This window comes from Stegastes partitus, unplaced genomic scaffold (genome assembly GCF_000690725.1).
Source record: "Stegastes partitus isolate 25-593 unplaced genomic scaffold, Stegastes_partitus-1.0.2 Scaffold24, whole genome shotgun sequence".
NCBI classification, from domain to species: Eukaryota; Metazoa; Chordata; class Actinopteri; family Pomacentridae; genus Stegastes; species Stegastes partitus.
In genome coordinates, this window is record NW_007577755.1 from 1,181,006 (window position 1) to 1,195,744 (window position 14,739).

At 40.8% G+C, this 14,739-nt stretch overlaps 2 protein-coding genes across 2 annotated transcripts in view; one reads left to right on the forward strand and one right to left on the reverse strand.

The window, feature by feature from the left end:
• Positions 1-2,969: 2,969 nt before the first annotated feature.
• Positions 2,970-10,354, reverse strand: LOC103368282 (transmembrane protease serine 11D). The gene is made up of 5 exons (XM_008296610.1): positions 10,285-10,354; positions 7,573-7,756; positions 5,406-5,683; positions 3,290-3,432; positions 2,970-3,209 (listed from the first exon to the last, which is right to left on the reverse strand). The coding sequence occupies exons 1-5, from the start codon at positions 10,352-10,354 to the stop codon at positions 2,970-2,972; spliced, it is 915 nt and encodes a 304-aa protein (XP_008294832.1).
• Positions 10,355-11,265: 911 nt separating this feature from the next.
• scn8aa (sodium channel, voltage gated, type VIII, alpha subunit a) overlaps positions 11,266-14,739 on the forward strand; it is a 43,664-nt gene continuing 40,190 nt past the window's right edge. The window contains exons 1-2 of the mRNA XM_008296620.1: positions 11,266-11,353; positions 14,127-14,460. Coding sequence (XP_008294842.1) covers positions 14,182-14,460 — 279 coding nt within the window. The 5' untranslated portion in view covers positions 11,266-11,353; positions 14,127-14,181. The remainder of the gene's footprint in view (positions 11,354-14,126; positions 14,461-14,739) is intronic.

The following is a 14,739-nucleotide window of genomic DNA, read 5'->3' on the forward strand; positions in this document are numbered from 1 at the left end:
CAGAAAGATCCTGGGTGTCCTCATCGGGACGTGAACCGGCGACTTTCTTGCTGCGAAGCAACGATGCTAACCACCGATCCACCTTGCAGTCAACAGTCATATCAATTAATAAATTTAAGGGCATCATAAAGAATGTGTTGACGAAGACATGTGACTGTTTTTCTTGACAGGTCCACTTTGTTTTAATAGTTGTTCTTGTTGGGGGTTCTTTCTATTTGTTGCATCTTAATATGTTGTGATTGGCTGCTACCTTAGTCAGGTCTCTCTTCTAAAAGGGATTTTGAATCTCATTGGGACCTTCTGGTTAAATAAAGGTTAAATAAAATAAAAAAAGACAAGTAATCTCAAGGCACTTCACATGGTTAAAGGAAGGCCTCTATATATCATATTACAGACAAAGATCCAGCAAATACAAAGATTCCCTTCAAGCAGCTCTTTGGATGAAGAACAACTTCCCCTTAACATGAAGAAACCTCCAGCAGCACCAGGCTCAGGGAGGGTGGTCATCTGCCTCGAGCTGCTGGGGTGAAGGTCAGGGATGGAGAGAACAGGTCAGCAGAGAAAAATCAGACAAACAACGCATAAGAGAACAATAAATGCTGAGGAACAGGGTGAGGCCGGTAACTGCAGATCAGAAATGTGCAGCTCCAGAGTGAGAGATCCGTGCAGAGGGGAGAGAAGACATAAAGTTAATGACATGCAATGGTGACATATAAATGTCAAAATTGAGGAAAGGAAAGGAAAAGTGAGGAAAGAGGAGACGTACTCAGTGCATCATGGGAAGTCTGCCAGCAACCCAGGTCCACAGTAGCTTAACTAATGTTGGACCCAAGTCAGCCCCACCTGTAAGATTCTTTAAAAAGGAAAGTTTCATGCCGGATCCTAAAAGTTAAAGAGGGTGTCTGCCTCCCAAACGGTGAGCTGGTTCCACAGCAGAGGAAGCCTGACAGCTGAAGGTTCTGCCTCCCAGGAAACTCTAGAAACCACAAGTAAACCTGCAGTCGGAGAGCAAAGTGCTCCACTGGGAAAATATGGCACAATAAGATCTAAAAAGCATGATGGAGCTCGGTCACTAGGAGCTTTGTATGTGAGAAGGAGGATTTTAAATTAGAAATGAAATTAAAGGAGCCATTGAAGTGAAGCTAATATGGGACAACTATGATCTCTCTTGCTGGTTCCTGTCAGAACTCTGGCTGCAGCATTTTGGGTCAACTGGAAGTTTTTCAGAGATTTATTGGGACATTCTAATAATAAGTAATTACAATAGTCCAGCCTAGAAGTAACAAATGCATGGACTAGTTTTTCAGCATCACTCTGGGACAGAATGCTTCTGTTTTAACCTTCTAGTGTGGGTGAAAGAAGGCCGTCGTAGTCTTTTTAATGTCTGCGTTCAGGCCATATCTTAAATAACTCAACGGTTCTTCACAGGAGCATTGGAGGCCAAAGTTCTGCCATCCACAGTTAGTGTTTCTGAGGTGTTCAGGACCAAATAAAGTACATAATAATAGTTTTGTCTGAATTCAGAAGAAGAAAATGACACGACATCCGGGCCTTTATGTCTTTAAAACATGTTTGAAGTTTGTGTAACTGATTAATTTCATGTGGAAAGCAGTGAAAGTTTATATTTATGGAGAGTTTTCTAATAATGTTGCCTGAGAAGAACATGTGCAGTCCCAGCACAGAGCTTTGTGGAACTCCACAACTAATGTGTGTGTGTATTAGAATCATTGTTGTCTATCTGACAAATGTGATTAAAACTGTGGCCTCAATGATTAACATCAACTTTCTGAAATCAGCAAAACACGGAAATTGCAGAAGCTTTGGAAAAGTAGAATTTATGGCAGAGCTGTAATACTGAATTTTATCAGATCAGATTTTGATTATTTATCTCAAAATGGAAAAGTTTGTTTGAATGTTTTAGTATTTTCAGACTCATAGTTCATTGTCTGTGTGGTATGAAAATCTATTAGTAGGCTCTTGAATCTACTTAACAGAGTGATTTGAAAAGCACACTGCTAGGACAAAAAACTAGAACAAAAAATAACGCAGCTCTAATACTCACTGAGCTTTTAGGGTCTGCCATTTGGTTTTTGTGTAATTTCAAAATAAAGGCATAAAAACTACAGAACATATATTTGAAAACTATCATAAAAAATACATGTATGTCAATTGAAAGGGGCAAAACTTTAGCATCACCTTTTGAAATGATGATATAAACTTTAAAAAAAACACCATTCAGAGTGTTCATAAGTTGTGGCTTCATCAAGTTTTGGGTTGCCAGATTGTGAAAAAAAAAAAAAGTCTGTGTGGGAAACAGAATATTGGTCAGTTCTGGTTGCTTCTCAGAGAACAATCCTTTAACAGGGAACATTTGTTTGTTTGTTTTTTTTACACTGCAGACTTCAAACTCTCCATGAAACATTTATTCATTCTTCAGATTTTACAAATATTACTGCAGGTGCAAAAAAAACCCAACATTTGTCATTTTGACAACTTGTGTATCGTAATATCTAGAAAGTACTTTTCCTGTGTTATTGGAAACATGTTTTATTCACAAAACATTGTTTTGGTTCCAACTTTGTTGCTCTTTTTTCACAACTGAATTAAACTTAATTCCTCATTCTCCCTCCCTTACAAATGACAACAAAAGCAACAGATTCTTCAAACACTACAAAATTGTATTTACAGAAACCCTGGAGAGCACATGAACAGCCTTTTCCTGCATATTGCTGTTTACTTGTGGATCTGACATCCTGCACACACCTACAAAAGCAGGAAACTCTCATATGAAAAAACTACTGAGAAGAACATCACTCACAATAAGATGCTGGTTGAGAACATTGGGTTTCTGGACCTTTAAATAAACAGCTCCAACAGGGTAACTGCACTGACTTGTAAAAAACAAAAAGTGATCAGCTGAGAATTTTGAGGATTTATTTTCAACCTGCCTGTGGCTGAGCTGTGATGTTTCAGAGCAGCATCAGAGCAGCGCCGAGCAGAGCTGAGAGGAGTCTTGTGTTCAGTCTGTGTGCAGCGGACTCCGATGCTGCAGCCTGACTCGCCTTCAGCCAACCTGCAAACCTGCTGGTCCGTGCGTAAACTCCAGGCTTGTGAGGAAGTCCGCACTTCTCCCCGAAGCTCGTCACTCCGACCACATAGAACTTCTCCTGGCTCTCGCTATAGCACTGCAGGGGACCCCCGCTGTCGCCCTGAATGGACACAAACAACATGTTACTGAGATTAAACCTGCACCTTTGTAGTGGCTTTCAAAATGACCGGGAACACCCACCTGACAGGTGTCGGCCGCTCCGCTCTCCAGTCCGGCGCAGATCATGTTTTCAGAGATGAGGCCGTCGTACCAGCTGGCCAGGTTACATGTGCTGCTGTTGATGAGCTCCACCTCAGCCTCCTGCAATCTGTTCATCAGCCTACCTGCAGTACAAACAACACAATACCGCTGTACCTGTAAAGGGCTTCTAAATGGTTTCTAATAGACTGATTTAAAAAAAAAAAAAAGACCTCCATTCATAGTTCATGCAGTGATAAGCAATTATATGCAGCATTTAAAAACACAAAAGCAAAGGCAAATCTCTCAGCTTCTCTATTTAGTATTTTAAATCTGGATATGAATATTTCATTATTTTACACACACACACACACACACACACACACACACACACACATATATATATTGTAAGCAGATATAAATGTTCATTAATGTTCTGGTCAAAAATTCTGACACCCGCAGCTGGAGCCTGGTTTATAAAAAGTTGTCCTAATTTAACTTTATTGGATTTAAGTTTTCATTTTAAATACAAAAACTTAGTTGACACTCACTAACCCTTAAAAAAATCTTGATTTATTTTTTTTTTTTTTGTTTTTTACAATCTTTTGCAAGTTTATTAAAACTGAAAACAAGTATTCAGATGCTTAATTCAGCCTTTAGGCAGCAGCATCAAATCTGAACAAAGTGGCTCCAGAATCACAAACTCACCCCCGAAAAAATTTTATATTATACAAAAAAAAAAGCTAACAAGGATTATTAAAAGTAGTGAAATGATTTTCTTTCCTTATTATTTAAAATAATGCATTTATCTTCTTTAAATTGCTGCAAGATTTTAAATATTTGTGCAGAAATACTGGAAACATGGCTCATGATGATGGGGATACATGTAGTTACTGGTTGGAAAAAGTCATGAATAAATAACAGGTTTATATTCTAAAATTAACCATCACGGCTGCAGCCTTTAACCCGCTGAACCCCAAAACACACTGGCTGGTTAGAAAGGTGTGTTTCTTTAAAAAAAGAAAAAGAAAAAAGAAAGAAAAAAGAAATAATGACACAATTTATTAAGCCTGAAAATGTAAAAACAGAACCAGTCGACTGATTTTCAACATTCTAACGTTTTTTGAACAAATCGTGTGTGATGCGCAGTTCCGTTTAAGATTAAAGTTGTGATATTTCATCAAAATCACTTTTTTTCTACATGCTCCATTTCAAAATTTGCCAAAAAATAAACCCGGTGTAGATTCTCAGTCAGACAGGTCACAGTAATCCTCTGAGTCTTTGGAAGATTTCCTAAAAGAGAAGTCCTGCTGTTTGTTACTGAAGCTCCAAGGACTAAAAATAAACTATTTGCACAAAAGAGATCCTGCAAAAAACAAAAAACCCACAAAAGATTCTAAACTCCTCAGAGCAACCGTGAAGCCATGAGTAACTCAGCTGCAACCAACAGTCATATGAGGTGTGTCAGAAAAGTTTTGGGACTTGTGTCACAAAAGATATATTTCAAATCCAAACTACAAGTTTTCCACTTCCAAGTAATCCCCCTGGAGTCTAACACACTTCCCCAGCCTTCTCTGCCACGCCACCATGCACTCCTGGAAGGATTCTTCTGGGATCCTCCACAGCTCCGTCGTCACACCATCTTGATGTCATCCACGTCTTTAAAACGGGTCCCCTTGATGACCCCCTTGAGTGAGTGTGCTTGGTTGTCTGTCTCTAGGTGTAGTCTTGTGATAGACTGGTGACCTGTCCAGGGTGTCCCCTGCCTTCACCCTGAGTCAGCTGGGATAGACTCCAGCCCCCCATGACCCCAGTGAGGATTACGCGGTGCATAGATAATGGATGGATGGATGCCTGCTATCCCCACTGAAACGTTACTTCTTGACTTTATATTTATGGTCACCTACAAACAAGCTTCCTTAAAAACAGATTTTAGTTTTCAAAGAATTTTCTGGTTAAATAAAGGTTCACAGGTCTTATTGTAAAGTTGTATTTTCTCCCTTTGCTGTGAAACTGAAGCAGTCGGAGAAGCAAACAGAGATCCAGTGTTTGGCTCAAATGCACTTGGACACAAAACTTTTCAGTGAGTCCAGGTGAACCAGTGAGTGTTTGCACCAACCTTGGTAGTAGGCGCTGCCCCATCCAGTGACGAAGCAGTGGCTGAAGCTGAGGACAGACTCGTGCGTCACGTCAAGGGGAGTGCAGATGGGCTGGACGTGGTCGGTGAAGTTGAAGGGAGAACTGAGCAGGATCAGCATCACATCATTGTCACCCGTGATGTCACTGTAGTCCTCGTGCGTTTTCACTTTGCTGATGCTGCGGATCTGGACGTGATCTCCGGGAGTGGACAACACTCGCAGGCCTGCCACCACACGAAAGTGCCTTCTGCTGATCCATCTGGACGCAAAACAGAATTAGTTCGACACACCGCTGCTTTCGTCACCCAAAAACTCCTGTTCCTGCACAGTCCGAGCCGGGGTTCCTCCTTCCCGTCCTAAACAGCACGTAGAGGCTGATTACATCAGAATGAGCATCACACTGAGCTGAATCAGGAAAAATTCAGGGATGGATTTATGAGTCTCTGGGTTTTTATCTAGTCCTGCGATGGACTGGCGACCTGTCCAGGGTGTCCCCTGCCTTCGCCCTTAGTCCGCTGGGATAGACTCCAGCCCCCCCGAGACCCTAGTGAGGATTAAGTGGTGTATAGATAATGGATGGATGGATGGATGGATGGATGGATGGATGGATGGATGGGTTTTTATCTCTACGGGCCTCAAACCTGTAACAGTGTTAATAGTTACAGGTCACATGTGTCTGTCATAACACACATTTAACACACTTTTTAACAACTGCTCTTACAGCCAATAGCAGCTTTTACTTTTCTTATGATTGTGTGGTGCTCTGTGCTTCTGTTTTATGGAACTTTAATTTGCTTTACACATGTGACCATCCAGATGAGCTGTTTAAGTGTGTGTTTTATATGCTGCATCCCAGGTTTCTAGATTTTCTAGTGTTTTTGGAGCAAATCTCTTTATAGGTTACACAAAACCCAGTATGCACGGTCACAGAAGATTTGGCCTCGCTGAAGTGCTGCAACTTGTTCGATGTTCTTTTCACAACTCACATATAGATATGTTCAGGGCCTTTTAAAGGTCGAAGCTGCTGCTAGCTGCTATTTAACCCAGTATGTGTCCCCTTTGCCTCCAATGTCAAACTATTACATTTTTTTCAAACAATTTCAGCTTGAAAATCTCTGATTTGCCTGATTTTTTTTTATAGAATAAGATACAGATATTTATGAAGAAACCTGTGAAATTTTAGCTGAACATATCAAATAATTTGCAAGATATAAATATATTTTTTATAATTGCCCGTCAACCCACTTTAATCAGATTCTTTTTTCGCTCATTGAAATTTGAGGCTGTGAGAAGAACAATATCTCAGGAAATAATATAAATAAAAGCCTAAAATTCTTACTGCTAATTCTCATCATGTCGTTAATTTAGAATCTTCATTATGGGACAAGAAGATCAAATAGGCTCCGAATAGTTGAAATAGGGAGTTGAAATATATATAGATATTAAAATCGAGGCCATCTTTAAGCACACATGAACAGAAAAATTGATAATACAGAAGTTAACTAGTGATATTTTCAGAACTATGTGAAGTTTCGTGCCGTCAAAATATTTTTGTTCAACTTTCATAGTGCTTGAGCAGGAATGACAAGCAGCTCCACAAAAACAAAAGTATTTCTAGTTAATTCAAACAGACTCATTAAAGTAGTTCAACTTGTCAAACCTGCTCAATCAGGTCTGAAAGTTAAACAAAAATAGCTTTCTTTTCATTCTGCATGATCATTTTTTTGTGTGAATGTGTGCTCAAAGATGGCTTTTTTCATATTTCAACGCAAGATGAAAAATAACTGTGAAAATTTCAGGCTTTTATCTTTAATAGATTCTGAGATATTGTCGTTCAAATACAGCCCACAATTTAAATATGCATAAAAAAATGCTGAAAGTGGGCAAATCTAGGAAATGTAGGAAAGTACTTGCTTTATCGATGTAAAACTTCATAGATACCATTAGAAACATCCATATTTTATGATTAAAAAGTGTCATGCATTTCAGAGATGGTCGAGCAGAAGGCCCCTGATTATTAGAGATGGTATAACCCATCTGTCTCAAAAAACCCCCCAAAAATAGCATGTACATTACTTTATCTGCTTCCTGTACAAATACAGAGACGTGACTGGGTGCAGGTGGGTCAGGTGTGAAGGTTCTACTCACAGGAATTTGTGGAAGCAGTGTGTGGCGGTGAGAACCCAGAGCCTGTTGAGGATGGCGCCTCCACAGTGGTGCCTGGACTGGAGCTGGATGCTGACCTGCCACGGCCACGCCCCCTCTGGAGCCTCCCGCCCCCCCACGATCCGAGAGCCACCTGGAGGACCAACCAGGTAGCGCTGCCCGCAACCTTTTAACACAAAGAAGAAGAGTTTCATGTGAATTTTGAAGTGTTATGTTATTGTTTACATTGTCACGGTGTGATGTGACCAGCGAGGTGTGTCTCCAATGTGTCTGACCTGCCATGTTAAATATGTAATGTCAGGAACATACCCCAAAAAGGCTGACTGAAGCAACCAATCAACATATAGTCAAACCAGTGCAATTATTAAAAAAAAAAAAAAAAAAAGGTATAATCAATTAATAATTTGAACTATTTATCAAATAAAGAGGTCTAACCCCCCACCCCCTGTAAACCACTATCTGTAGATTGATAGAGAACAAATATAAGCAATATATGCTCTTAAAGTTCAGAAATGTGTCTGAGGTCTAATCTCACTAGTAAAAACAGTGAAGTAGGAACTTTTGCTGGACAGTAAACTGCAGGAACACATTTAACTCTTTTGGGAAGAGGAGAAATATAAGGAAAGAAATGTTTATTGACGGACTGAACTCAGTCACAGACAACAGCAAACCCAGAAACACCTCATTTTACATTTGTGTTACAACCATTGAAATGTTTGTCACTAAAATGACAAAATATGTAACGTTAGGACTAGTCCCAAGTCACGAAGTCAGCAGACGAACTCTAGCAATTATGTTAGTGACTCAATATGTATCCTAAGAGCTTCAGTAGAAGGAACTAGACTTCACTTTTATTGACTCTTGAAGATGTTTCACCTTCATCCAAGAGGCTTTGTTGTTTTAACTGTCTGGTGAGTTTCATATATACTTTCAACACCAAATCACACGGTTAAAAGCATTAAAAATCTAAGACTCACATGTCTCAAGGTGTGAATGGTTGTAAAACTGCCAGGTGAGGATTACTCAAAGTGTTAATGTTGGTAAAACTTTCTGGGGAGAGACCTCAAGACTGCATTGTAAGTACCTGATAAGTGGTTTCCTTCACTCCTCCATCAAACTATCTGACTTCGCCGACCAGAATCAGAGCATTGCTACCGTCAGATGAGTGTCTCTTATCCTTTAGATGCAGGTGATTAAGTCTCCTCTGTATATAGGTCTGTGCACTCCTCGCTGCATTGGACTGCTTATACAACGCTGCTCAGATTGTGTTTGGCTGCTTTATCTTCAGGGTGAACCAGTTCTTGTCTCAGACTGTTGCTAGGTCTCATGTAAGGTGGTAATAGTAAAACCCCTGAGTGTGTTGAACTGAGAAAGAGTGTTTTAATCCTAACTAATGTAAAGTTTATTAGTATTTGAAGGCTGTGTTATTAACTTTGAAGGAACAGAAAAGCTGCATCTGAAATTCTATACCTGGCACTACATACCCACTATGTGTTCTATCATTGAACATGCTTCTGAGTGAATATACCGTAGTTTGTAGCTTTTCAGACTCAACATACTACTACTACTACTGTCTTCTCAGTAGTACATGTGTAAGCAACAGCCAGGCAGCATTACAGGAGTGGGCTGAGCGGAGCTGCTGACAGATAAGTTCCAGGGTTCCCTGAGTTCATAACAACGTAGTGACAGTAACAATGACTCAACATGTCTCCTGTTTCACTTTAACTCTCTTTGCCATGTGTCATGACGAGTGACACGTGCTTCTTTGCTTCGGTCATGCTTTTCATTTAAGTAGCATTGCTAAAGTTGTGCTAACCTAGCTTAAGCTACTCACTGTCTATTTATGTTAGCAATAATATCGCTATGCAAACATAGCTATGCTAGGTTAGCGTTAGCTATGCAAGGTTGTGTTAGCGTTAGCTATGCTAGTTTGCGTTAGCGTTTTGATTATCCATGAATCTAATACTGGATAAAGTAGATAAAATGAATGCCGGACTTCAACATTGGCTGGAAATCACAACATGGTGGAAATGAGCTGCTGGGCGGAGGTCTGCGCTCTCTGAGTGTTTTTCTAGTTAGTTATGAATTTGGGGTTTTGGCTTTTTGGACTTTAAGGGTGAAGTTTTTCTCCTCTTCAGAAGCTGCATCTCTTCTCCTGGACTAAAGGGTCGGCCCCCAAATAACATTTAATAAATTGTATGAAAACAAGTATTTCAAAGGCAAACCTTTGCATTAGATTGTAGCTCTGATATTATCACATGTAAGACTTATTCCAAGGCACACAGTTTGGGATCCACATAACGCAGGTTGACTACAGACAGAAAGTGAGGTGACCTTATTTGCTTCAAGCACGGTGTCTTACATTTTATATTATATTTCATATTTTGCCCTGAAATAACTTAAAAATGGTGCAGTTATGATTTGAAGTCGAGACTGCAGGGCTGAGAGCTACGCGCATCCAGTGTCAAGATGGTTGCTATGGACACAAGTTACCTGATCAACACATATATTAATCTCAAAAACTAAATCTCAGAAACTTTTTTTCTTTTCTGCTTAATAAGAAACATGACATCAAACAAATCAGAAGTGTGAAACCATGTTATAAACGCAGACCTTTAAGAATACTTGAATACTTGATAGAAAAATGGAAAACACAAATATTAAAAAGTTCTTTCTGGCTCGGTTTCTACTCACCGTCCTGTGATGAAGCGAGTTCAGACAAACAGAGGAGGCTCACAAACAGCAGGAGAAACTTTACCTTCATTTAGTTTAGGTTGCTTTTTAACGTTCAGCGTTATTTTTTTGACCGCAAACAAAAACATGTACTTCCGGAAAGTGACGTCACGCGCATAAAAGTGCGTCAAAAGTAAAATGAAATTAGAAAACAAAATTAAAATTAAAAAAAAAGTGTGGTATCTTGAAAAGTAAGAAGCACAACGTTTACGACATTGAAATCCACAGAGGAGTGCAATTTAAAACTAATTTTAATTTCTGTTTTATGTAATGTTCTTGTGCTGCGTTTGAAACTGTTGTAAAAAGTAGTTCCGATGAGTTAAAACGAAATCTTATTGTAGCTGTGATAATCTACTGAAAGAAAAAAGAGATTTTTTTTATTGTTTTGGAAGATTTTTAGTTCACTTAGTTTAATTTTCGCACAGATTACAAAAGAACAGGAGACATGGGGCAGGTTACCAAATTAAGAGCTGGCAATCTGCCTCACAACATGCGCTAATAAAGATATGCATGATATCAGATAGTCAGAATAAATGTGCATGTTTGGAAATGACCAGAAAAAAGTTGATTTTTGAATTATGTCCATGCCAAAAATTTATATTTTTGCATTTTAAAATGATTCTAAAATTGTTCTTTCTGGTTCATCTGAGTGGTGTTCTCTTTAACTGGGTGGCTTTAAATTCCTGCACTATAAAAGTCAGCACACAGTGAGACAGGAAAAAAATAAAAAAATAAATGTGGATGATTTCTGCGCCCCTAAATCTGATCCGGGCTGCTCTCTGACTGTTAGGGGGAGGGGGGGTTGTTTCCGAGGCTGCAGGCCTAAATGACCTTTACGATTTCACGAAAAAAGCGCACTTGCCGACACTCCCTTACACTCTGCTGAGAGTCATCAATTATGCAGGGTAGCCGCACGCACTGGGAAGGAAGATAGCAGCAACAATATGGCGACAACCGCAGTTTCTCCCCGATCGTCTCCACATCTGCAGTCCTGCCGCGGCTCCCTGGATTCACTGTAACGCTTTACTAAGTGAGTATCCTTCGTTTATTGTCGTTTTTTTATGGGGGGGAGAGAAAAGCGTGCATATGTCTGTAGGTGCGTGCGCGCGGAGAGGGGGGGCAGATTTTCTCTCCGTCGGTATCCTTGCGTAGCCTGAGTGTCGCAGAGCTGCACACTGCCCCGCATCTCCTTTTTTCTCTCTCTCCTGGTGGATCGGTGATGGAGGAAGCCGCCTGCGTTTGATGAGCATCCATCTGCCGGACTTGAGCTGGAGGGGGAATAATTTTTTTGGAGGGAATTTATCGGATTTCGTCGAGCATCTGAGGCACCGATTTGCGTGAGGAAATGCCTCATAGGTTAGGCTTCAGGTAGGGCGCCGTCTGCCTGCTCCAGCTCCCCCCTCCTCCTCCTACCCCCCCACCAAAAAAAAAAAATCTAAATTTGGGCTTTATTTTTTATGACATTTTACACCCTCCGGACTACAGGATGATACACTTGAATCCAAACAAGGCTTCAGAAAAGGGGCTGACGCTATGTAAGTACCCTGATCTTCTTCCCATCATCGACAGCCAAGAAATTTACGTTCATCCAGGTGATTTTTTTTGGTTGTTGTTTTCGTGTGGCAGCACCTTAATGCTGTTTAGTTGTGGTGCTTCACCTCATATTGCAGACTGTGTGTTGTTTTTTAGCCTCATACTCGCGGCTATCTGGTGCTCAGATGGAGCCCTTATTGATTTGGCAGTCGACATGGCTTCACGGGTGTGGTGCAGATCCTTCAAGACAACGCGCAAAAAACGCACAGAATATGTCCCAAAAAATGAAACCAATCCTTGTTATTTCCTGAATAACAATGACACATTCCACTATTTTTTTCAATTATTATGATTCATCACAGGATCGTTGTGACTTTGACAAATCCACGGATGCTTTTACCTCAGCGTGACATTTTCAACATACAAACCACCCACTGCAGCAAGATTGCTTTGGCCAATTTGGTTGAAGCGGGGCCACTTCTCTGCGCAATCTAACCTCCTCACTTTTCTATGTAATGAAATATATATTTGTTAAAAAATGAAATAAAAAAAGACACATAATGGCGTCCACAGGCCCTGATTCTTAATTAATCGACAGCTTTAGTAAACAAGTCTTCAGTGCATCTGCGTAAAAATGACCGAGAAGGTGCCAGAATGTGCTGGTTTTTTCCTCCCCTCTGTGGGAACGATTGCGTTGCCGAGGCTGAGATATAAGTGAGTGAGAAACCCACTGGACACAAGCCGAGTGTTGCCATCAGGACTCGATCAGAGAATTGAAGGATAAACTGGAGGCCTGAAGGCGTCGAGAGCATCGACAGAGAGCTCACCAAAGGAGGCCCGCTGGAGCGCAAAACGGTTTTTCCAGACAGATCGGTTAGAATTTTTTTTCTCCTCCTTATCACCACCAACACCTCCATGTATGCATTCACGTGTGCGCGCATTTGTGCATGTGTGTGTGGTGCTGAATGGAGCGGACAGCAGAAGGCTCAGTGGCTGCGAGGGTCCATTTTAAAACAGACTCTCTGTGCTGCGTGTTTTTCTGCGTTTTTAAAAAAAAAAAACCTCCTCAGAGCATCGCGGCGGCAGCAGCAGAGTCTTCGCTGTGCTGATATGAGCTTTACACGTCGAGCATGTTTAATTAGACGCCGTTATGCAAGGAGGGAGCTGAGAAGTGACAGGGCCCTGTGATTCAGATGTGGCTGATTGTCCTGTTGAGGCTGCCTCTCCAAAAACCAAAGCTTCGTGCATAATTGTGGATAAGATGTACAGGAGAGAGATTAGTGACAGGATCATTATTTCATTCATTTTATTTTCAGGTGTGGCTCTTCTCATGTTCAGCTCCTCCCTCTTTCCTCCATCACTGCTTCACATTAGTACATTGACCCTGATATGTCCAGCAGCTCGAACAGTTGTCATGTAACCAGTCCACCCTTTTTACTTGGAAGTGTGTTGGAGAAAGGCTTTACTGACTCATGCAGCCATTTAGTGTGCTGGGTTTTTCTGTCAGCTGTTCAAAAACCCCCCCACAAGGAGCAAAGTCCCAAAATGGGTCAGTTGTCTTTGTTTTCAGAGGTTTTGAATGCAGGACCTAGAACTTTCTGTACACCACTGAAAGTAATAAGACTTATTTGTGTCTTTATACTGCTGCTGCTTGAACATGAGACCCGGGATAACTGATTTTAATGTCCCTTAAAGGATGTTATTTTGGCACAATCTGAAGAATCTTTAATCCTTAACTCATCTATCTATCTGTCTATCTATCTGTCTATCTGTCTATCTATCTATATATCTATCAGCAGCCTGTTATTTTGAAATCATTTGTTTTAAAACCCTTCTGATGTTAAACTGCCCTCCTTTCTTTATTTTTGTCGAGCAGACACGGAGGACTGATCTGCCATCGTAGTCGTTTTGCTGCTTTATAGGCTCATTTAACAAACATCTGTCCGTCTCCTTAACCGAGATAAACAGAGGTAGTGCTCTTATACGTTACTATAAAGATGTAGCTTTTGCTTTTTACTTCCTGTATGAATGTTTAGATGTCAAAATGTAGTTGCTTTCTTTAAAAAATACACTCCTTGTGTTCATACTATAATATGTTGCACAAGATGAAACGATCACGTTCTGCTCACGATCAGGTCGTCTCCCTGGTTCCATTTTTTTTCTTCTTCTTGGCTTTACTCTGCACAATGATAATGGGCCACAGATGCAACACTGAGGCAGCCATTTTTGTCGTGCTCTCTCCTAATTCTTTTCCCTCCTGTCTCCTGCAGAGCTGCTACCGTGGATGGTACAAACCTAAAGACCAAGTAGCTGCAGGATGAAAACATGGCTGCACCCCTTCTTGCACCGCCAGGACCTGATAGCTTCAAGAAGTTTACTTTGGAATCTTTGGCGGTTCTTGAGCAGCGCATCAATGAGGAGAAGAACAAGAAGCCGCCCAAGCAGGACAGCAGCTACCGCGATGACGATGATGAGAACAAGCCCAAACCCAACAGCGATCTGGAGGCTGGGAAGAGTCTGCCCTACATCTACGGGGACATCCCTAAGGGAATGGTGGCGGTACCACTGGAGGACCTGGACCCATACTACCTGAACAGTCAGAAAGTGAGTTTTCAATGACTCCATCCACACAACACAGCAAAGGATGATTCTGGTTACTGCTGGGTATTGAACCCCAACAGTTTTTGGGGTTTGTATTGAACAAAAAATTGTTGATTCAGACTCTTTGATGAACTAGTTCCTTATTTAAATCTAAATTTTGCCAGTTATAGAGTATTTTCTGATAAGTTAGTTTTTGTATGACAGCTCGTGTTTAGTCATTTTCAAACACCATGGTTTTGTGGAAAATCATGCTGATAGATATCAAAGTAAGCGCCGGTTGTG